The sequence below is a fragment of the Taudactylus pleione genome, unplaced genomic scaffold (assembly GCF_031769625.1).
Source record: "Taudactylus pleione unplaced genomic scaffold, aTauple2 ptg000087l, whole genome shotgun sequence".
In the NCBI taxonomy this organism is placed as follows: domain Eukaryota; kingdom Metazoa; phylum Chordata; class Amphibia; order Anura; family Myobatrachidae; genus Taudactylus; species Taudactylus pleione.
The window spans coordinates 2,697,643-2,723,348 of NW_028284489.1; the positions used below are offsets into that span (position 1 = coordinate 2,697,643).

General features: G+C 41.1%; 1 protein-coding gene across 1 annotated transcript in view; it reads left to right on the forward strand.

Annotated features, from left to right (window-relative positions):
- The window catches only part of LOC148529030 (single-stranded DNA-binding protein 3-like), a 551,001-nt gene that overhangs the window by 158,769 nt on the left and 366,526 nt on the right, over positions 1–25,706 (forward strand). Inside the window, exon 3 of the mRNA XM_088468944.1 lies at positions 16,101–16,162. Within this exon, the coding sequence (XP_088325070.1) occupies positions 16,101–16,162 (62 nt within the window). The remainder of the gene's footprint in view (positions 1–16,100; positions 16,163–25,706) is intronic.

The window sequence follows — 25,706 nt, forward strand, 5'->3', positions numbered from 1 at the left end:
AACGTGACAATGCGACGGAGTGACAAGTCATTTTATATAAATTCATTGGTCTGTTTGTTTGTCCGGTTATGCATTCGGACACCCCTGCACTGATTGGGATGAAACGATTGCGAGATGGTCCAGTTGCATCCTGGTCAGGTTTAAAGGGGGTTAGGGTCCCAGTTGGACCTCCGGTTGGTGTACTATGGGCAGAACTGACCCGGTGAGCCTGTTCTGAGCCTTCCACTGGATGGATTTGGGTGACTTCACAGAGTGGTAACATTGGATCCCAGAAGACATACTAGGGGCTTTGAGGTCTCAGTCAGACCTCCCGTTGGTGTACGCTAGGCAGAACATTGACCCGGGGAGCCTGTTCTTCCACTGGATGGATTTGGAAGATATCACATAGTAAAACTTCAGCTAGTACCTCAATAAAGCAATATCTCCCCCTTAATAAGGGTGGAACAGTCCTTCGTATAACACTAATCTCCTTGGTGAATAATATATATGTAAACAGTAATAACGAGCTTCCAATAGTAAGAGTAAATTTAATATTGCAGCATGATAATAATTATGAAGCTTCATAACAGATTATACTTGCCAACTTTTGGAAAGTGAAAAATGCAGTGGGTGTGGTGTCATGATTGGATTATTCATGGCCCTGCCCCATGTAGCACAGGGGTCTATTTACTAAGCAATGTTAGGAGACAGAATGAAAAGTGATAAGGTGCCAGCCAATCAGCTCCCACCTGCCATCTCACAGGCTGTGTTTGAAAAATTACAGTTGGGAGCTGATTGGCTGGCACCTTATAACTTCCTTATCACTTTTCACTCTGTCTCCTAACACTGCTTAGTAAATAGACCCCTTAGTGTCATGAAGCGCAGCATCACACTGCATGGCAGGGGCCATGATGTGATTCACATTGTGTATTCAAGCCTCAACCACTTCAAAAGGGAAGAGGCTGAGATCCATGAGGGCTTACTGCTCTCCCATGAGTCAGAGAGAACTATCGGACATTCCAGAAATGTAGGCAAATATGTCTGATATAGTGCTGGATTCCTCAATGGTTCTTGCTAGGGGTGAGCGGGTTCGGACTTCTGAAATCCGAACCCCCCCGAGCCCCCCCAATCCGAGTCCGATCCGAGTCAGGCTCGACTTTTCCCGCCTGACTCGGATCTGAAATCGAGGCAAAACGTCATCATCCCGCCTTCCGAGTCTCGCGGGTTTTGGATCCTATATAAGGTACCCGCGTCGGCGCCATTTTCTCACTCGGCTGTGGACAGTGAAGAGGGAGGGTGGGAGTTAGGGCTGGCTGGGCTGTGTAGTGTAGTGTAGTGTAGTGCTGCTGTTGTCCACTACTTCAAAGTCCATAGGGGCTGGCTGTGTTGTGCTGTGCTGCTGTTGTTAATAGGGGCTGTGTCCACTACTTCAAAGTCCATAGGGGCTGGCTGGACTGTGTTGTGCAGTCAGTTCTCCATAGGGGCTGTGTCCACTCCAAAGTCCTGTGCAGTGTCCCAGTCCTAAAGGGGTGCTGTAGTGTTGTCCAGGGGGTGCTCTGTCCATCAGGGGTGCTCCCCACAAGTGCTAAAAAAATAATATATTTTCTGTGTTTGTGAATTGTGTGCGCAGTAGCCGCACGTGCATCAACAAAGTAGTGCCAAGCGTGCGCCTGTGTCATAAGTAAAGGGCCGGCTGGCTTGACCGTTAAAGGGTGCTGTAACCCCCAAAGTACACTCCAGTCCAAACCAAAAAAAAAAATATTTTCTGTGTTTGTGAATTGTGTGCGCAGTAGCCGCACGTGCATCAACAAAGTAGTGCCAAGCGTGCGCCTGTGTCATAAGTAAAGGGCCGGCTGGCTTGACCGTTAAAGGGTGCTGTAACCCCCAAAGTACACTCCAGTCCAAACCAAAAAAAAAATAATTTTCTGTGTTTGTGAATTGTGTGCGCAGTAGCCGCACGTGCATCAACAAAGTAGTGCCAAGCGTGCGCCTGTGTCATAAGTAAAGGGCCGGCTGGCTTGACCGTTAAAGGGTGCTGTAACCCCCAAAGTACACTCCAGTCCAAACCAAAAAAAAAATAATTTTCTGTGTTTGTGAATTGTGTGCGCAGTAGCCGCACGTGCATCAACAAAGTAGTGCCAAGCGTGCGCCTGTGTCATAAGTAAAGGGCCGGCTGGCTTGACCGTTAAAGGGTGCTGTAACCCCCAAAGTACACTCCAGTCCAAACCAAAAAAAAAATTATTTTCTGTGTTTGTGACTTGTGTGCACTGTGGCTGCACGTGCATCAACAAAAGAGCAGCGCCAAGCGTGCGCCTGTGTCCCATAAGTAAAGAGCCGGCTGGCTCATTTCTTAAAGGGTGGTGTAACCCACAAAGTGCACTACTCTCCAGCAAAAATAAAAAAATATTTTCTGTGTTTGTGTGCGCTTTAGCCACATGTATATATCAATATAACATAAATGGAGGACCAAACTTTCTCCGATAAAAATAAAATAGGGAAAGATCAAGAACCACTTCCTCCTAGTGCTGTTGCTGCTGCTGGGAGTTGTTCATCATCCCAGAGAGGAAGTAGGAACATCACTACTTTTACTAAACAATTGACCCTCCAACAGTCCCTAGTGATGAGGATGAAGCAAAACGTATAACTGAGGCCTTGACTGCTATGTTGGTGTTAGATGTGCGTCCGGTATCCGCCATTAGTGCAGTGGGATTTAGACAATTGATGGAGGTAGTGTGTCCCCGGTTCCAAATCACGTCTAGATTCCACCTGCATCCTCAAAGCAGCAGCGACAAGCGTGCGTCTGTCTGTTAAAGGGTGGTGACACCCTCAAAGTGTGCTACACAAACAATAAAAATATTGTTCTTTTTTTTCTGTCTTTGTGAAATGTGTGGGCTGTAGCCGCACCTGCATCCTTAAAGCAGCAGCGACAAGCGTGCGTCTGTCTGTTAAAGGGTGGTGACACCCTCAAAGTGTGCTACACAAACAATAAAAATATTCTTCTTTTTTTTTCTCTTTGTGAATTGTGTGGGCTGTAGCCGCACTTGCATCCTCAAAGCAGCAGCGACAAGCGTGCGTCTGTCTGTTAAAGGGTGGTGTAACCCTCAAAGTGCGCTCCACAAACAATAAAAATATTCTTCTTTTTTTTTCTGTCTTTGTGAAATGTGTGGGCTGTAACCGCACCTGCATCCTTAAAGCAGCAGCGACAAGCGTGCGTCTGTCTGTTAAAGGGTGGTGACACCCTCAAAGTGTGCTCCACAAACAAAAATATTCTTCTTTTTTTTTCTGTCTTTGTGAAATGTGTGGGCTGTAGCCGCACTTGAATCCTCAAAGCAGCAGCGACAAGCGTGCGTCTGTCTCTTAAAGGATTACATCGGTGACAGCATCCAAGTAGGCATGTCAGACAGTCCGTACCTGTACTGGCAGGAAAAAGAAGCAATTTGGAGGTCCCTGTACAAACTGGCTCTATTTTACCTGAGTTGCCCCCCCTCCAGTGTGTACTCCGAAAGAGTGTTTAGTGCAGCCGGGAACCTTGTCAGCGAAAGGCGTAGGAGGTTGCTTCCACAAAATGTGGAGAAGATGATGTTCATAAAATGAATTATCAACTCTTCCAGGGAGACCAGCCTCCAGAACGTACAGAGGGACCTGTGGTTGTGGATTCCAGCGGGGACGAATTAATACTCTGTGAGGATGAGGATGTACACAACACTGAAGAGGGTGAGGAATCGGCGGATGAGGAGGATGAGGACGACATCTTGCCTCCGTAGAGCCAGTTTGTGCAGGGACAGATTAATTGCCAGCTTGTTTTGTGGGGGCCCAAACGAACCAATCATTTCAGCCACAGTCGTGTGGCAGACCCTGGCGCTGAAATGTTTGGTTTGTTAAAGTGTGCATGTCCTGTTTATACAACATAAGGGTGGGTGGAAGGGCCCAAGGACAATTCCATCTTGCACCTCTTTTTTTTCTTTGCATTATGTATAGTTTGGGGCCTAGTTTTTCAAACTGCCATCCTGTCTGCCACTGCAGTGTCACTCCTAGATGGACCACGTGTTTGTGCCGCCCACTCGTATCTCTTAGCATAGTCATCCAGCTACCTCGGTGCAACCTTTTGGACATAAAAACATTATTGTGAGGTGTTCAGAATAGACTGGAAATGAGTGGAAATTAAGGTTATTGAGGTTAATAATAGCATAGGAGCAGAAAAACCCACAAATTCTGTGATTTTAGCTGTTTTTATGCTTTTTTTCAAAAAAATACAGATCCAAAACACAAAACCCAGAACCCAAAACACGGAAGGGTGGTTTTGGCAAAACCAATCCAGATCCAAAACACGAAGAAAGATCCAGATCCAAAACCAAAACACAAAACACGAAAAGTGGCCGGTGCACACAACCAGTTCTTGCATGAGCTCCTCATATAAACTCAGCAAGAGATCAGAATAAGAACTTAGACATCAATAGCTCCAAATAATGTGAAATAACTTGTATATAGTTTAGTAAACTTTAAAATAGTTTTAATAAATGAATAAAATGAAACACATCAATAAAAAATTTATACATAATTACACACTGTGACAACTTTCTTAAGCTGGGTACACACTAAGACGATGTCGGCACAATATGTAGTTTCCAGGCCTAATCGGAATGACATATCGTCCGCATCTCCCAGTGTGGGAGTGCCAATATGCGTGCTCCCGCGGTCGAATTCGGTATCGTTCGGTCGGTCATGCTGCACGTCCAACCTAATGTTATCGCAAGCGGACCCATTGCAGGAAATGAACTATGGAACAAGGGATCGTTCCATCGTTCATTACCTTATTCTGATGTGTACCCAGGATCCGATATGTAGGCCCATCGGGCAGACATATCTGCTGTGTACACATCGTTCAGTGTGTACCCAGCTTTAGAGTAAAAAAAAAAATACATATATCTGCCTACAGTGTTCTATAATATAGCAAGGCGGCCACAGTGCCACCCTGTACTTGCTGTCAGTACAGCACTGACGCTTGCTGACTTCTAGCCATACAGTATCTAGAAACGCTGGTTTTACCTACTGCTAACCTTCTGCCTGTGGGGTTTACTGAATTATGAAGGTCAGCTCACAGCAAATTGCAAATCTTTATGAGACAAACAAGTGGTGCTAAGACCTTCTGGACCTTTGGAAAGTACATGTTTATGACATGATCTTTCTGAGTAATAAAACCACTTCACTGATGCTGGCGGATACTGAGCCAGCAGGCTAAAGTGGAGGAGAGTGTGTATTACCTTACATGAAACATTATATGAGCAGCGGGTTAATACATTATAAAAAAAAAAAAGATCCACACCCATTTCTTTATTAATTTGTATGCTTTATGATGACTCTCTTTAGCATTAATGGTTAACAAATTTTGAATTTTAAAGTTGTCATATTGCTCTGATTGATAACAGCTAGGTGTTATGTTGTAATAAATAATGCTAGTAAGAATGAGGGGCTTGGAAATGTTTCTCAAATCACTTTTATAAAGGTTACCCGTAACCTCTTGCAGTCAATGTGTTAAAATGTATATGTGTAAATGCTGAATTATCCACCATAAGGATATAAAAATAATCATTATTTACAAATCATGTTTTTATAAATGGGGGGTATTATAAAATGAATATGTTGTTAGATCTGTAGATTTGAAAAGAGTAATTAACACAAGATACTAGGTCAGCTTAGTATAGCAAGAGGGGCAAAAGTTAGAACATATATGTTTTGTGCCTTAAACTTTCATGCTAACACATTCAATGTTCACTTACAATCACTTATTTAGTTTAGTTTGCTGCTATACAGTTCATCCCTAACAGACAGAAAATGCTTCATTAAGGGGGGTCTATTCATTGTTAATTATCGGAGTTCACGCAGGCGCACAAAGTTCCAGGGGAAGGAGCCGGACGGGGCGGAGGGATCCAAAAGATTCCCTCTTCGCAACCCAGGTCCTTCCCATAGGGAAGGAGCAGGGTAGGTGCCTTGTGCAGGAGCAAACACCATCTGAAGATGGTGAATGCTCCCTCAGTCAAGCTCCGAAAATATTGTATTTTCGGTGCTTTGTGAATTTAGGTATTAGTGTAGTGAGCCACATCGGGAAAGAAAGGTAAGCAGGAGATATAACAGATATCTCCTGCATTACCTTTTTGATGAATGGTCCCAAAACTTAATTTCTACAAAAGCAGGTGAAAATGTTCATTGCAAAAGTAAAGGTATAGATTTTTTTTTTGATTTTTTTTTTTTATTATTATTATTATTATTATTATTATTATTATTATTATTATTATTATTATAACCACTTGATCCTTAGGATTCCTCCCTGGTAGAATACACTTGTAAATGCATGGCCTGATGGTTTTTAATTATATAAAACTAGTCACCAGCTCTGGTTTCGCATGGGAGCAATTTCATCCTGCCACAGCCCCCTGCATCTCATAACAACCTACACCATGTCACTACAGTCCCCTGCATCTCACCAAAGCTCCCTGCATCACTCAACAGCCTCCTGCTTCTCACTACTGACACATGCATCTCACAAAGCCTCCTACTTCTTACTCCTACCCCCTCCATCTCACCACAGCATCCTTATTTCACCACAGCCCCTTGCATCTCAACACAGGCCTCTGCTTCTCACTACAAGCCATTCCTTTTTCCTCCTGCCCCTGTATCTAACCAGTGTCGCCACAACCCCCCTGCAGCTGGCTGGAGCCCTGTCACTGGGATGTGCTGGGAAGAGCAGGAGGATAATGGATGACAGATTTATATTGCAGCTACTGTAGGCATTATCAGCAGCATGTCCCCGGGACTGGGACACCTGTGCATATTTTCGCAGCCTCCATGCGCACCCCTCCCCAGCTGCCAAACATGGCGATGAGCAATGTCCTCTTTGCACAATGTAACCTGAATGTTCTGGGCTTCCTGTTAAGTTTCCTCGCCGTGGTGCCCTTGTGTGAGAACTGTGCTAACTTCCATGGGAGGTGCCTCCTGTTCACTGAGAGCATGTGTCTGAGCGGGAACATCACACTGGAAAGGGAGCACTTCATGGTGGTGGTGTGGTAGTCAGAGTCTGTCTGCAGGTTCAGCGTAGGGATGGAGTCCGATGGTTACTAACCATCAATGTTTTTGTTCCAATGGTAGTGTTTGTACCATTTGATGGAGGCGATCCGGTGTTTGCCACCATCGAAATGGAAATTATTTGATATTGTTCCGATCGTTGTATGTTTATTTTTATCAAATTCTGATATCTATGCCTCCCCTGGCTCATTCCTGGTTACTGTGTCTGCACCAGGGCATCTTAATGGGTTTGTTGGAGACTCTCTCACTATCTGTCTGCCTTAAATGTGACCTTGTTCATTCCCTGACTCACTCCCCTCTCTAGGCTGCTGCTAAGCAACAGGGCACATTACTATATCTGACTTTCACTGTCTCTTGCTGTTTCAGCACCCTGGCCAGCTCCTACACAGCAGCGTGGTGCAATATTTTTTCTTTGCCTCACTAAAATCGGCACTGCTCGACTCCCTTTTGTCACAGATGAATGGTTCATACACCTAAACCTTCCTTGAATAATGCTGTATAGAATAGTGAAAACCCCATCAAATTCCATCCAATTATTCAAGAGTTGAGCTCAAACGAACAGGCAGACCCCTAAACTGGGGTCTTTATTATATATAACAATAGTATGAAAATATTGTAACTTCTTTTTACTATGTTGCTCTTTTATCCTTCTGACTAAACTGACACACACACAGTAATCTCATATTTGAACTTCAAACATTACAACAACAAAAAATAAAAATAAAAGAGCTAAACCCCAAAAGTGTTTTGTTATACAGATGGGTGAAGTTTATTGTTTTGCCTTTCCTTGTATGTCGGTACAGCTGTTTTTACTAGATCATTCAGGTGTTTGTCAAGGTACACTGTGGGCCTGTTTCAGAGTTCCACGCAATTCTGATGTTCACAGAGATGAGCAATTTTTTTTTGCTACTACACATGCATGAAAATCTCTAAAAACTTGTACAGCACTTGTGTCCTATGGTGTGTACTCACAAAGGCGCCGTTGCGATTAAGACGTACAAAATCAGAAATGTATTGGCCATTCCTGGGCGGTAACTGGGAGGTGGCGGTTCATACGCACAAAGATGATCCGTCTTACGGGTGTGTTTTGGGAGTGTTGTGGGTGTATTAGAGGCAGGGAATAACAGCCGCTAATATTAGGGCAGGACTGGTGCTGCTTTTACTTACATCTACTTGGTGAATGCAGACATGTAATTAGTACAGGTTTCTGTTTTATATGATTCTGCACAATGCATTTCTACATTTATCGATTCATTTATTTTTAATCAAATCATTCCTCTCTTGTAGGTGTTGGCAACGGTTACTTATCGGTCCATGGTGTTATTTAAGATATAAGGAAGGTTTAGTGTTCCAATACAAACAGAAAGTAGCAGAAAATCTTTCAAAGGGTTTATGTTTGTCTGGTAACTTCAGCCTGGGGGACTTATGTGATATCTTCCGACTTCCAGCCACTGCAGGAGCTCCTGCCAGTCTTCCCATATTTTTAAAGCGGCAATCATTTTAAAGGCAAAACCAAGCTGGTTCCCGCAGCGGCTGGAAGTTGCAAGCAATTACATAAGCCCTTAGGCATCTCCACCCTACTCAAAATGTTCTGATCCAAAGCTCACTTATTTTTGTATAGCAGTTGCCAAGGCTTCAATTAATGGAGTTAATAGGATGTCTATAAATATCTATTAATTCAGTCTAGGTTGCTGCAATAGGACAATAAGTAGGGAGCTCGAGAGCTGAACATTTTGAAATATGTGGTAGAGGATCATGTAGGGTCAGGTCAGGGGGTCAGATTTATTGTAGATGAAGTGAACTTTCAATACTCACTAGTACTGAACAAAAATAAACATCTTTTGTATCAAGCTGTAATATGCTGGATTTGTAAAGCAGTTTGTTACATTAGACTGGCCAATAATTGTACATAACCTGAATTGCACTTGTTATTAAGAGCATAATAGTATTACTTTTATAGAATGTTTTGTAGACAGCAGCAACATTCTTGCATCAAAAGTACATTATTTCTTGCTGCTTGTCAACATCTATTGTAGTGATAAGTGAATGGAGGGATGTGAGTGAGAGTGTACACTATGGGCCTGATTCAGAGCTGCTCGTAAGCGGCCGCTCGTTCGCTCCGAGCGATGTTTGCCCAACTGCGCATGCGTACGGATCGTAATACGCATGCGCGAACCAGTCAGTGCTGCCGAAAATCGTTTGTTCGCTAAATAGCGAATGCCTGCTATTTTGAGTGACAGAATGAGGCGTATGTGGGTGGTAACAGGGGAAGGTGCTTGAAAACGGGGAGTGGAGATCCGAACGCAGGCGTGCTTAATGGTCAAAACGGGCATTTTAAGGGTGTGCATAATTAATACAGCAGCGTCATTGACCACGTCACTGGGTTATTTTATAGCCAGAACTACTCGCAAGATTGTGGTAGCAAAAACCAACCACAAGAATAGTGAGCAGTTCATACGCTGGTCGATATACTCGATTAATCTAATAAATAGTGGACATGACATAGGATGCATGTGGCCAGGGGGCGTATTTTTTCAAAAAACGACCGCAAGTTTTGTTCGCTCGTTCAGACATAGAGGTGTGAACAGACCACAAAGAGCGAACGGTTCATTTGAATAGCCACCCCTATTTTCTGGACGAACGACCGCAAATAGCGTCCGGCTCTGAATCAGGCCCTATGTACTGTCTTTTCTCTCAGTGGGTAGGTCATCTGCAATCTCCAGCACATAGGTAAAGGCTAAAAACAAACAATTTTAATGTTTTTTTTCCACCAAAGGACAGCAGAATGGTTCATGAGAATAGTGACGTATGTATGTCATGGTTTTTTGCGGTATTATTTTTCTGTTTTGTGGGTTTCCATTTTAAACCTAGGTTAGCGATTTTGTTCTTGCCCAGATGAAAAAACTTTCAGACTGAAAGTTTACAGTAATCAGAACTAAGCACCTTTATAATTCTGATTCTTTTTTTATTAGTATTTTATATATCTAGTGTCACATACCATGCAGCACTTTACCGGGAATGTTTAAACGTTCATATCAATCTCTGCCTCTGTGCTACTTAGTCTAAATACCCTACCATAAAAATGCATGCTCTCTGACATCAGCCTACCAAGTATGTTTTTCTTACTGTGGAAGGAAACCACAGCACCAAGAGGAAACCCATGTGGTGGGTATAAAATAATAATATTAATAAGTAAGTGTGTGTGTATTTCACATAGTTAATTTTTTCTTTTTTGTTCATTTTTTTTTAAAACTTTTATAATGGCAGGCATTATATTTTCTTTTGTTTTCTTAACTTTTACTATGAAGTTAAACCGTATGGTGCTGGTACATGGTTTAACATACACCTGATTGTGGATTGTATGTCTTTGTACTGCACATGCTCCAAAAATGGGCATATGCCAGTAATTGTACAACTTTCAATTACCTCTACACTTATGACCAAAGAGTTAAGTGGGCGACATGTAGGCAAAGTTCACTGAGGCTGTGTCACTGCTACTGCAGGCTATACAGAGTTAAACATAAGCGAAATTACCTTTATTTTCCAGATATATCTTATCATGCAGCTATTGGTAACAAACCAAGTGTACACATACGGCTCAGGTGCATCCAACTCTGCATACAGGCACATTTACACATTTCTTTCCATGCACACAGTATGGTAGAATAGAACATATGATATACTTCCAATTGTGCATCAACCCCTAAGTGATCAAATAAAGTAGCCGCAAACTGGCTTGTCTTGCCAGTAAGTGCACGAATATGCCGCACTTACTGTTATCCCCATAGGGCTGATTACAAAAATATGTGATTGTGGGGTGTAATGGTGGCAAGTTGATGTGCTGTTGCTGGCATGGTTGTGGCCAATTGATTCGTCCCCTTTATTTTTATCATCAAAGCCTTATCTGTGGAATATAAACTAATTTTAAGATTGTTAATAGAAGGGGACCTGTTTGATAAGGCTCTGGGTCATACTGGAACTAAGATGCTCTCTCTGCTATATATGGCAATCCCTTCTTATTTTCTGTTGGCCTGGAACCCTTGTAAAGGTTCCTGGCTTGTTCACAGGAATTGAAGGCTGACAGCCCAGATAATGCGTGGATGGCAGAACAGCATGGGGAATGGATTACTAATTGCATAGATGTACATAATTGCCCTCTAAAGGATTGTGTCACTGGAGCTTTTTCTACTGTGAATTTTTCACCAGCATTGTTTTAACAGTGTGTCCTCTTGAAGTTAATGGGTTTTCCCTGGAGAATGTAGAAAAAGTAGATTGAAAGCAGCGTTTAGGGCCAGCAGCAAAACACACACTGGTGCTTAAACTTAAATGTTGCATAGATACTATGTAGGTTGTAGAACATTGCAAGTAACATTTTCCCTGCCAGCAAAAAAAAATAAAATAATGGAAGACCACCGTTTTCCAGCAGTTTTTGTGATGTATGAAACGCTCTTGTATGACACAATTCAGCAGGAAGTTTACTTATGTTCTGGTGCTGAAACACGTTAAATACCCAATCTCTTAGGGGAGATTTATCAACTAGTGGAGAGAGAGAGACAATGTACCAACTAATCATCTTCTACTGTAACTGTCATTTTTCTAGCACAGTCTGTCAAATGACGGCTAGAAGCTGATTGGTTGGTACTTAATCACTCTCCAAGATTTGATAAATCTTCCCTTTAATGGTGTGTTTTTCCTTTGCACTTGGCTGTAGACATATTTGATGCAAAAATTTTTGTAATTATATACAATTTTGAATAGCAGAACATATGTTGCAATCACAATTTTTTTGAAAAACAATATTTATAATGGTTGCTTCACACATGATTACATTGTTACTTTTCTTATTTTACCTGATTAAATACTCACACTTCTAAGCATTTTGTCAACTACATTATATGGCAGTTTTATAGTATTATCTATCCTTTTGTGGATTTATTCAGACATATACATCATATTAACGTATTATTGCTCACACATTTTAATTTTCATGCAATTAAAAAAAATTATTGGATTTTAACGTGCTTGGCCAGGTTTATTTTACTTTTATTCATGGACATATGTCAAAATATTCAGCTTATCAATATAGGAAAAATACAGCTCAATAAAAATCAGATCCCGAACACTACAAATACCGTTCACAGACATTCAAAGATGCAGATGTAATACTGTAATAAGATGTAATCCAAATGTAGTACCGTAGCTAGCAGGCTTTTGGAAGTGCAGATATTTCACAGAGGTTGCTGCCGGATTTAAAGCGGCAATGTTTATTAAGGCAAAAATATCCTATTTTTGCCAACTAAACACTTCTGTTTTGAACCTGACTGCTAACTTGTGGAAATCTTGGCACTTTCAAAAGTCCGCTATATATTACATTTGACCCATAGAATGTGTGTTCAGGGGATAGGAACTTTTTTCACTGTCTCTACTACTTTGAGTTTGTCACACTAATAGTGTGACAGATGATTTATGAAAGTAACGACAGGGGCTTAGAGCTGATATGGCAGTAGCAAGGAAGCAACCTTGACAAATGATATGCTGTAAAACAAGGAAACTTTAATACTGTGGTGGTAGCACAGAGAGATAAATTGGCATGGAGAGTGATATGGAAAAGACAATATGTGTGATGCAATACAGTACTAGGGGGTCTATGTACTAAGCTTTGGAAAGAGATAAAGTGGATGTAGATAAACTACCAACCAATCAGCTCCTAACTGTCACTTTTCAAACACAGCCTTTAAAGTGACAGGAGCTAATTTATTTCTATCCAAGGCTTAGTAGTGTACATAAACCCCGAAGTCTGTTACACATACAGTATAAGCTCTAATGGTAGAAAATAAGCAGACGTGTGACTTAATAGAGTTCCAGGGGTACTGTATACAGAGCAGACAAACATTAGTACATGGTCAGACAAAAGTGTAGTCAAAGGCAGTTTTAGGGATATAATACACAGCGCTGGCACATAGTAGCAAAGAATCGGGTAGGAGCTTGGTGTGAAACTGTAACAAAGGCCTGATATTCTGTGCAAGCAAACAGTATTGGGAACATCCAAAGAGCGTAAAGCCGCATACACACTAGACGATTTTTATGAATGATATGGTTGATAACGATATTGTTCAACAATATATCGTTCAGTGTGTATGCAGTGAATGATCAACGATGCGCGCTCCGGCGTGTCGTTAACGATGTCTTCTTATTGCTAGTATTACATGAGCATTAAGGAACATGGTGTATTAAAGGCCAGTAGTTGCACATAAATAGACATTATTAGGAAATGCTGTGGAAGATATATCAAATCTTCTAAAGAGAACAAGTAGAGATATGGGCCCTGATTCAGAGCTGGACTCTCTGACCAGAGCGCTCGCTCTGAATCAGGGCCCACCTCCATTAATATGGAGCGTCCTCCTGGACGCTCGTATAGCTGTGGGTCACCACCCACAGCATATACGAGCGTGCAAAATGATGGTCGCGATGGTCTTGACCATCGCGACCATCGGAACTGCGAGTAAAAGCCTGCGGTTGGGTTTCTCAACCGCAAGGCCAGGCGTGATTTTGGCTCTATCAGAGCCAAAATCACTCCCACTGACATCACTAGTGATGTCAGTGGGGCCGGCTTCAGACGGTAGGCGTTCCCTTGGGAACGCCTCCGTCTGGCAGGCACGCCCACCAAAGGGGGCGTGCTGTCAGTCACCATCGACAGCACGCCCCCTTTGATGAGACACTCCGAGCGAAGGAAAGTCCTTCGCTCGTCGGGTCTCACGCATGCGCACGACGGAGCTCCCTCCGTCGTGCGCATGCACAGTGGGGACCATCGACCCACTTGCGAGCGGACTGCCGCTCGCGAGTGGGTCTGAATGACCCCCATTGTCCAGAGTTAACCAATCAGTTTCAAGCTAGCAATTATCAAGTACATTCTGTAAAATGATAGCTAGTAGTTGATTGGTTTCTATGAACAATTCTTCCCCTGTTCTCTTTAGAAGGTTTGGTACATCTCCCCGTCAGTCATACTAAGTCCTTAATAACACTTTGTTATGTAATAGGATCAGAGTTTTCAGAAGTGGCGCGACTCCAGTGGGCTCTGTGCAGATTTAAAGTGTCGAAAATTTAAAACAGCAAAACCAACTTGGTTTTGCCATTTGAGTTATTGCCACTTTAAATCATTAAACGAGATTGCCAGAATCCCGCTATCTACGAAAAACCGTGACCCTATTATGGACTAAGATTTTCTTGAGTTAAAGGGAAACTGTGAGTTCTATGTGTTCCAACATGGGCATCGGAATGCCAGGTTATTATTTATTTTCTTCAAATGTTAATGTGACACTAGCTTAAGGCTAATAAAAACACTTTGCTTTTCCAAACAGAAAAACATAGTGTTAGTAAGCTCCCATTATGATGCCCAGTGATAACAGGAAACATGATTTCCTTGTCACATGGAAAGTGTTTGTGCTACAAGCTCTACATAAATATGCCCATGTGATACAAGCCTAGGATGGCTCTTTGGCACTTTAAACATGTACTCCTAGGCTAAATAGGAATTCCCATGCAGCACATTTTTTTTTTAGCTCTTCCCAGGCATTTTCCTTTTTTTAAGGTGTGTTGACGAACTGGAGGGTTCCACTACAGCGGCGACTTCTCCTGGGTGCAGTTAAAGTGGATTTTGCAGTTAAAGCTGGCATATAAATAGAAGATGTTATTTTAACGCTATGACACACTTTCTCTGTTGTGATGCCAAGCACTCTACTCTACCTGTAATATTTAAGTGCGGTGTGTGGCAGAAGGGTCTAATTCCCACTTTATATGAGGGAAGTAATAGGTGTGAAAACCTGCAGAGTGCTGCCATTGCAAGCTAACATTACCTGCTCATAACACTTGTACTCACAGCAGGTACCTGTGCAGATCAGCCGCTATAGGACGATTGCATTACTTTCCTTATTACCGGCTTTTAGCTAACATAACTACTTCATTATCCTTGTAATATAACAAGAAAAATCACTGACGAAAGAAGCAAACTTGTATGACTTCCTTGCAGATTCTGGCGCCTTTTCTGGATTAGAAATGATATGAATGCAAAGGAGGGATATAAATATTTAATGTTTGGAATGTAGTAATTTATGAAGCACTCTGCAGAGAGTAGGACACACACAAGTTTCCAAGCAGTGGTTCTCAAACTAAACACTTTGAAACTACTGACAATTTATTACATTTTGCAGGCACTGAAGTATTGTAACAAAAAAAGGTCATTATATTCTATATATTTTCTGTGCTAAAGTAGTTATGAGCTATTGACAATCCATTAGCCATCAACCTCTTGCAAGGGCTTTATCCCAAAATTCTTGCAGCTCCCCCTGACTGGTGATGGAACCCTGGCTAGATGCAGGAGATAACTGTATTATTTATTTATCTGCAAATTACCATTTATTTATATAGCAGCAGTAGTATATTCCAGTGCTCATTAGAATCGGGAAAGAATAGTAGATTACTATCAGGTACTGTAATAATTGGCCCATGTAAAATAGATATTCCTATTCTCTGTGTAAAGTAAAGGACATTTTGTGTTTTAAATGTTTATGATGACGACATGTCTTTACAATGCTATTCATTTAAGACAAATTCAACTTTTTACAGTTAAAGAGCTGAAAACCCTTTGTCCTGTTTACCATAATGTGCTAATTACAGCCAGTGGCATGTACATACCATTGCCAGCTCCCTCATCAGGATGCAACACACAACTTCTTGATAAGAACAAGTGCCTGGAACATATGTTAATCATTCAGTGTATTCACCTAAAGTATTTCCTTCTAATATTAAATGTCACAAATGAAAGAATGCTATCAAGCAAACCATAAGTGATCTATACTGTATATACTTATCTCTGCAATGTTGCAAAATGGGTTGTTATTCACTACTGGGACCCACATTAACCAAACAATATTTAATTTAATCGGACTGGGGCGAGACTAAAGAGAGCAATTACTAGAGAGTCTGTTTTTTTTTTTCCCCCAATGGCTTTTCTTGCTGTTTGTTTACATTTTTTTTCTTTACAGATACGATGGGAGAAAAATATTACGTTAGGAGAACCTCCTGGGTTTTTACACTCTTGGTGGTGGTAAGTTTTTTTTTTTTTATTATTAAATATTTATTCTTGTTATTTTTATAAAAAACACTTTACTATTGCAAATATTATGATTTTGTATGTTAAAACTGTAGGAAAAATCTTAATTTTAATAGTAAAAGCAGCAACCTCATGACAAATTATGTAAGAAGCAGCTTGGCAATTTCCTTTTTCCTTGGTTTGTTTCAGTAGAGTACTATTAATCCTACTTGCCTACCCTCATGAGGTATATAAAGTTGTTCAACCTCTAATTCTAGGATCATGGAAAGTTAGACCTTGTGTGACTACAGTGCATGCAGAAAAGAGCAAGACCCCTGAAGTCATACATTGTAATGATTTTCTGTTCAGTTTAGGTCTCCGTGTCCTAGCATTCACTGTTCTTGGCTGAGAAGCTAACTGCTAAACACTCTACGGAGTTTCTGAATATTTGTTATCCTCCTGCTGTGCCTGGATGCCTCAGTCAAACACTCCACCACATTCCTTCCTACAGCTCATACATAACGGGTCTCTCGAGGTGAAAATGTACACTGTTTCAGGCAACTTATATTGTATATGATAAAGAGCATACAGCTCAGCGAAATGAATAACATGGCGTTACGCTCATTGTAGGTGGCCAAAAAGTCATCTATTTTGCCACAATTGGCTATTCTTAAATTATCTTACCCTTTATATAGTTTACCTTGCTGTGTGATGTTTGGAAATTGCCATCACTAGAAGAGCCGGAATAGGATGTTTCAAAAAATTACTATAAAAGTCACACTTCTGTTTTATGTTTTATATTAAGCATAATAAAATATATACTAGTCTAATAAAGATTTTGGGCCCAAAGTATATACCAAAAATATTTTTTCATCTCCGGTTAGTCAGATTTATTGTTCGCTATACGTAATACAATCTCTAAATAGTTGTACTGTATATTTTGTCGTTTTATATGCTCCATATAATGTAAGTTGGCAAGAAGTTTAGCGTAATGTATTTTTGTACAAGTTTGTCTTGTCAATTGCTTATGTGTACTGTATGTGCATGTATGCAAATCTGTGCAAAGTGTATTTCTGTATTTATGATTACACACACCATCTGAAATGTAAAAGACAAAAATGGGGACAAACAAGTCCTACCCACAAAACACCTAAACTCATCCCCAAGCTTCTCTAGCATACCCACTTTTTGCTGGTCTCTCACCTAATATTTTATTAGACCCACTCCAATTCTTCTCCAGATAGTAACAAATCCAAGATGATTGCGAGGTATAATTTACAGTATATAGCAGTGTGCTTATCCATGCAGGTATGTCTTTCTTTGTCTGTACTTGTTTAGCCTAGTAAATTTATTATTGCAGTAATAAATATTTTTAATGTATTTCTTATATATTCTTATGTGAACAAACTATATATTTAGCAATGTACTGTATACATTTAGCAATGTAATGTATAGTGTCTGTTAGCATGATGTCACAAGTGCTTTGGTAAGGGAACCCAAACCATTTTATGTTATAATAGACTCTAATATGGATAATGGAAACCAACAGACAATAACTCTTTGGTATGCACTGAGGGGAAACAAGCTGCTGCTTGGGAATCAATTGTTGTAGAGTGGATTAGGTCTCCCTGGATGTTTGGATTGGCTTATCGACCGTTTTCACCAAGGGGCCCAGTAATTTCCACTTATGACTTGATTCCAGTTGCCAGAAATGGATATCTTCTGGACTTTACTGTACTATCATACATTTCACAAGCCAAAAAAACCTCCTACAGTACGTTTAACATTCAGGCTGTTAGTGGGTGTTATGCTTAATGCAATTGAGCATAAAGTATCACTGTATTCAATACACTAACATTGACTAACCCACACATTTCTATGCCTGGTTTGCTGAATCAGAATAGACTTTGAAATGTCACATTATTGCTAATCGTTAAGTGTAACTAAAAACAAAATGGATCATTTAGAAACCCTGGGGGGAAAAATACATGTGTAGGTGCTGTACAGTAGCTATTTCCTCATACAGTGTGCCATCATTTGTCTACTTTAAGTTAGAGTGGACACTATAGTCTATAGACACATGCACATGAGTTATCATGGAAGACTGAGTCGGTTTCATGGGGCTCAGATATCTGTCCTAATTCACCAAAAAGAGTGCAGAATAATTTATGCTCCCTGGAAAATTGTTCTGTCCATCACCACTTACAAAGTAGAAGTGACAAGTGATAACCTATTGCAGGAACTTGGGTGCTTTACCATTATATTCTGTGTAAGCTAACTATGTGGCAATCTTGTACCAATTTGACTTCACAGAGGAGGCAATGATTTAAGCATACCAAATGAATCAATTTGTTTTTGTTCTTTTTACATTTTTTTTAAATCACTTATAAAATGCATTATGTAAACAAATAAAATATTAATATACAAAAAAAAGTGTCAATGTTCTGCCCTCACTAAAAAAAATGGTCAATGATCCCCCATCACTAAAATCTCCAACCAGCCAGGTGCTAACCAGTCTAGACCAATGGTTCCCAAACTTTTTGGAATCATGGCACCCTACAATATCACCATTGTTTTCACGGCACCCCTAAGACAAAATTTTGTTATTGAGAAATTCAGAAAAAATTTAGTAACGTAATAAAGTGAAGTAAATTGTACCTACCTGTTATTCTTAGGCTCAGTTATGTGGTGGTGGACAGTTTGGCACTTCTGTTTGCCTACATATTGACATTAAATTGACCATAAATAATTTGATTTGGTGCTGGACTGATTCAGTGTACACAAACTTTATTTGATACACAAAACTCTAAAATATATTGTAAAAAATTAATTTCAGGCTATATATATATATATATATATATATATATATTACAGTGTATATGAAACATAAATGCATTCTGTGTTTAGACTTTGGTCCCATCCCCAGGATTTCGTATTGTGGTATACAAATATTCCAAAATATGGAAAAATCAGATATCCAAAATACTTCTGGTCCCAAGCATTTTGGATATGGGAGACAGAGCCGTAACTAGACATTTTGGTGCCCTGGGCCAGAAAGAGCATTGGTGCCCCACCTCCCCCCCCCCATATTTTAAATAGGGACAGCGCGCACCCAAAAAAGGAGCATAGTCATGTGGGGATAGGGTGTAGTCCCACGATAGTACCCTCTATTTAAATTACACCATAAAGTAGTGTGACCTTATTCACCTTATACCATATAGTACTGTCCCTTTTTCATGTTATGCCACACAGAAGAGCCCCTTATACACATTATGCCACACAGTTTTCCCCTTTACACATTATGCGACACAGTAGTGCCCCTTACACATTATGCCACACAGTAATGCCCCCTTCCATAGGGTGAGTCACAGTGACGGCACTCACCTGGCCTCCAATCTCTCACTGTTACTCACTGACTGGTGGTCCTAGTCATCTGTCTACCCTGCCTGCAAAACCAGATGCTACTTTGCTACACCCACCGCTCAACAGTTCCTTTGTGCTCTTGGCACTATGGGATGGGGTTCTGCGGATGAGAGGTGGAGTTTGAAATTGTGCAGGGGGAGAGAGCAGGAAAGGGGAACCTGTGATGGGGAGGGGGGGGCGTGGATGGGGGGATAGTTTGGAACGGTCAGGGGAGATGGAGGAGAACCTGTGTGGGGGAGGCGGTGTCAGGGGTGCCGCCAATGGGGTGGGAGAGGAATTTGAAGCTGTGTGAGGGAAGAGAGAGCAGGAGAGGGGAACAGGTGTGGGTCGAGAGTTTAGAGCTGTGTGAGAAGGGAGAGAGCAGGGAAGGTTAACCTGTAGGGGGTGGGTCGGAGGTGCCACAAATGGGGAGGGCTTTGGAGCTGTGTGAGGGGAGAGAGATCAGGAGAGGAAGGAGCTGAACGCAACGCTAGTAACAGTGCAGCGGGCACCCAGCAAATGGAGATTGTGGTGGCAGTCAGTTCCACAGCCAAGGCAACCTGGGCTTTGTGCGGTGGCAACAGCCGCACCTAGTTACGGCTCTGATGGGAAACTCAACCTTTGCTACCTGTGGGGTACACCTGCAGTAATGGAAACTAAACTCAATAGGTTAGGGAATTTAACACAAGTGGGACCTCAGTAGTGGCAATCTTGCTATCCCAGAGAACACAATATAAACAACCCGATTCTCTAAGACACATGTATAAGTTTAAAATACAGTTTAGTTGAATAATATGTCCATTAAACTTTTATTTTCTTCATTTTGATTAATCCATTGTCTTTCAAATGGGTGAAAAAAATATTCTCATCCATACAGATGTCCTCATACCTTCTTTCTGCATTCTTGCTGTAGTTGCGCCAACAGCCCCTCTTAGCGTACCCGGTACCAAATCTGCTAGTGTAGGGCGTCTTTTTCACCCAGAAATGAATCTTAGTCACAAATCGATGTACTAGGACGCACCAGGAGACACTGCAGATTAATGTGATATGCAACAGAGTCGCTGAATCTGCATAAACTGCTATGTGCAGCGGCCGTGGCTTTTTTCCACGCCAAGTTTAGTTGTGCTTCATTTGCAGTCATTTTAGAAGTGACAGCCCAAGGCTGGCATTAAATAAACCAATGGGACTTGTGTCCCTATTATAATTAAAAGTATGTATTTATATAGCACACTGTGCATATGGGTTGTTTTAATTCTGGTGGCAAGTCCGTCTACAAATGGGTCCCATTAAAGCATAGGCCTGTGCCTCCAGAACCCTCCCTAGCAGTGGCCACTGCACATGTGCTGTCACTTCACTCTGAACACATTGCAGAGATGGGCTCCTTTTGGAATCCCTGTTCCTGCATGTGAATGTTAATACATTTGGGCTGTATATAATTTCTTATTGCCATGAATACCGGCGATAAGAAACTACAATTATCGGGTCGGAAACCCTGACAATTCATAAATGTGCCCCACTCGGTGAGACTTCTTCCCTAGCCATTAGTGATGTTGCTGCATGGCAATCATGCAGTAATTATTGGAATTCCACAGTGTCACATGGAGAGGTTTATCCCTAAACAATACACACATTAACATAACAAGATTCTCTTGCTAGTGAAACCCTTAACTTTGCTTTTCCCAGAATTCTGGTGCACTTGCTGTAGATTAAGAACAAAAGCTCAGGGAATGTTTAAGTCCACCTGTGCTATGTACCACTTGTATAGGTGAAAGACAGAAGACAGAGGTGGGTAATATCACGGGTGTAACTGTAACATGGGCTTCATAGCAACATTTTCAAAGGGTTCCCAATGCTTTTAGAGAGACTCCTCTCTCTACAGCTCTTGACCGGAGTGAGCATATGTAATGATGCCCAGGGGACGTGCTTACTAACATTTTAATGTATACACATCTACACGTCTCTTCCTCATCTTCGCATTTTCTCATATTAACATTATCACAGTTAATTTTATACCCCATAGTAGTGCCCTCGATCAGTTAATGCCCCAAAGTAGTGCCCTAGTTTATTCTATGCTCCATAATTTCCCTATGTATAGAATTCCTCACAGTAGTGCCAGGGACCCAGTTCATAATAAACCCCATAGTAGTACCCCCCTATGTTATCTCCAAGCTTGTGTGGACCATGTCAGTTCCCCATATTTAATTTACCTGGTGGACTGGTGCCACTTCAGCTGGCAGCTCCTTTGTCTGTCTCCTCACTAGCGAGACATACATCAGTGAAACACTGGTAGCTTTTCTCCCAGCAGCGTTGGGCACCGATGCTAATGTGAGCCCCTAAGCCTGCAGGCCCCATAACAATGACGCACCCCGGGTGAGATGCCAGTGTCATTGGTATAATATATCCTTAGGAGCTAAGTGCTGTTAATGCACAGGGGGGGGGGGGGAAGTTCCTTCACATATTGCAGAGCAAATGATAACACAAAAACACTACATGACTTTTTTTGCTTCTTGTCCACATTAGTACAGCATTGTGTTATCCTGATGTCACTTTTATGGGATCTCTAGTGTGATCATGTCTCTCTTCAATTATAAAAAATGAGATGCAGCAAGGTGCTCAACTGTATGGAACAACAGCAATTTGAAACAATAGTAGTTACTGTCTGATGCCGACTTTATCTTCTAACATTATAAGAAGACCTTTAATTGAGGACAAGTGAGTTACTGTTTTCGCTGTCAAGCAAACAAATGTCCAAGGGGTGTCTTTTTAAACTGAATTATTAGTGGCTCCTGGACGGGAATTGAGGACCATCTGACGAGCTCTATAATGAGGAACAGCTTTTAGTAACTTTAATTTAACAAATTACAATTCACAACAGAATGTCTTCAGACTCTATTCAAAGTGTAAGTGTATTCTGCTCTTGTGTTTCATTTCACTCTTGGGAGACCACAGCCATTCATACTGCCTCAGATAGAAGCTGGGACCTGTCTATATTCTGACTACAATGGGGAATCTTTGTAAATGATGTCCCTTCTGAACACAGGGGACCCATCAATTATGAGACAGACATGTATGTCAAATAATTTATAGGTACACTGCTGGGACATAGCATACACACAATCACACACACGTCTCTCTAGCTGTATCTGTGGAAGTGAAATAATTTCCTATTGCATTTTGTACAGGGTAAACCCTTCACCCAGCATCAAAGGTCACAACATTGGGACTCAGAGACTTTAAGACTTTGACAAGTAATAAAATGTATCACTGTTGCCTCTAGGTTTTATTCATGCTGTCATCTTGAATATGAGCTTGTGATAATGATAATATAAAACTTATAGTGAAGTTTGGTTGGTTTTATCTGGTTTATAGGCCTCACATTCTACTAAATTTGCTGATTTTTTTGTGTGGCCAGAAACAAATGGACAAAAATGGATATCTTATTCTAATTATATGGAAATAGAAAGTGCTGTCTTAGAGAGGAGAAAGAAGATGTTTAGTCTGAAAATGTTTTGGATGTATGTTGCAGGATATGGCTAAACATTGGATGTGGGGGATAAAGGATAATTTTGAGTCAAGGATGACAGATAGGCAGCTAGCCTGAGGGGTACAGTTTATTGTTCTGTGTTAAACAGGAATAGAGGTGTCAGGTAGCTTCTGTTGACCAGTGGGAATATTATTAACTTGAAAGATTGAAAAGAAAATGACAGAAAGACATTCATTGGTATGGGCCAACACAGAGGTCAAGAGATCCGGAGAGGAAAGATACATTTGGGCATCATTTGCATAGAGATGATACTGAAATCCAAAAGCGCTTATTTAGGAGTATTTTTTTTCTAGAAAACTGGACAGTAGTAGGCAACAGGCAACCTATGGGCTGCCAGCTGCTCAGCAGGTTTTCACCTGTGTCCCTCCAGCTATGTGCCCCAAACAGAATAGGAGCAGCATCACATGATTTCCTCTATACAATGCATGGAGGTCATGCAGCATACATCAGGGGAGGTTTTTAGTGCATGTGAAAGTAAGGCTGATGTCAAGAAAAATAATTTAAGTGAATGATTTAGGTTTCTGGATTAGTACTGAGGTTATCACTAGTATTCCCAGTGAGTGGGGAGCACGTTGGGAGGTCTGAATGTCATATGAGGTACATTTGATGAGTTCTTGGTGGCATGTTGTGGATGTGAGTGTGGGGAGGTCTGAGTAGTGATCGCTCCACACACACGATAGGCAATGAGGAATGCGGAATTGCATGTGGTGTTTTAAGGTACATGTGAACTCTTGGAACATATAGGACATTTTATGGAAAGCGGGAGGTCTGCGTTTAATGTGTGGCCTCATGGAAATAGGGACATTTTATGGCAAATGGGGATCTGATGGAATGTGGAGGCATTTTTGGCAAATGTAGGTCTGATGGGCATGTGGGTTTTTTTTTTTTTTGGAGCAAGTTGAAGAGTCTGAAGGACATGTGCGGCATTTTGGGATGAGTGATTTGAAAGTGTCAAGGTGCTTTAGGGCGGCTGTTCTATTTCTGAATGTAAGGATAACGTTGGGTAATGTAGCCCTTGGAGAGTATTAGTTTTTTATAACTGGCGTAGGACCTAGCTATGTAGTTACCTTTTTGAGGGAAGCTTGCTGTGAAAGCTTGTCGGAAGAGGCTCCAATATTTTTGTGAGGAAAGGAAGTGTACAATGCTACTTTAGGCTAGCCTCCCAAGAATTTTTGAGGTTTATGCGAGTTGATGATAATTTGAGAGGTTTTTTTTAAATATTTTTTAACTCCAAGAATAGGAGCAATAATTGTATGCTTGAATTATGATAGAAAGACACCAGAAGATGTAGCAATGTAATTATGTGTACTTGAAGGTTGATGTTATTTAAGGTTAATTAAGAAGGAGATGGACTGTCTTACCCGTGATGTGCATTGAAGCTGGCAGTCACATATAATTTCACATTTTTGCATCCGTTGGGTATAAAGGATATTGAAACCTAGCAATCTGGTTAATAGTTCAGTCTAGCTCCATTGTATTTGACTACTTGTTACCTGCTCCCGTCCTAAATATTCTATTTTTGCTATTCACATATGCTTCTGCATTGCGTTCAAGTGTACCAGCACTTGGACTGTTTTGAGAACCTTGGATTGTGCTTCTATATGATTCCTTTTGTACATGCTACTTATATGTATTACCAATTACCATAACTGTACCTCTGTCAGGAATACCTGCTTTGGCTAAACTTCTTACTTGCATAAACTCACCTGTAGCCTTGCCTGTGACTATAGCACTCTAACTATTGGGGCTCTCCATGAACATATTAAGGTAGAAATCTTTCTTATTAACATGACAAAATAACCTCTGCTTCAGCTTCTACTGCTGCGGTGGCTCTAGTTCACTACTCTAAGGTCAGTTGGCCACTATGCACAAATTACAAGCCCTCATATGGTTCAGCCCCAATGGGATTTCTTCTGCCTGCTATTAGCAGTGATCGTGAACCCCTGATTAAACACCATTAAAAATGATGTTGGAGATGGGACTCAATCAGCAATTTATGAATCAGTGTCAACTAGTTAGTGATTCCAGTCGCTTTCTTGAACATATTCTACAGACTCTTTGATAGTGGAACTTATTATCGCACTGCTATAGACAATGCTATGGCTTAGGCAACACCTTACCTGAATAGAATCCTATTCTGAATCCCCCCCCTGCTGTTTCTATATACATTTGGAAAAGGTTTTGGCGTCCCCCATTGTGCAACTGCAGCGAAAGTTAAACCATCTAATCTGCAACAAGGTTTTCTTTCCATTTTGGAATATACTATTGAATTTAAACAATGGATGGAAGACATTAAATGGAATGTGACTGCTAAAAGTCATCAGTACCACCAGGACCTTAATGAAGAAACTAAATATGGTATGGGTTCACAAATTAATGAATCGCTATATCATCACTGACATCTGAACAGTGAAAGGAAGAGTGTAAAGCTCAGCTTCTAACACCACCCTACATTTTAGACATGTTTACATTTACACTATTATGCCTGCTCCTAAGGCGTTGTTTTCGGACCCTATGCAGATTGCAGTGGTACTGGCTTCCTTTTCTAATCGAGAAACTCAGAGCCTGATTCAGATATGTATGCTAATCCGATGGTTAGAGGAAATCTCCGCT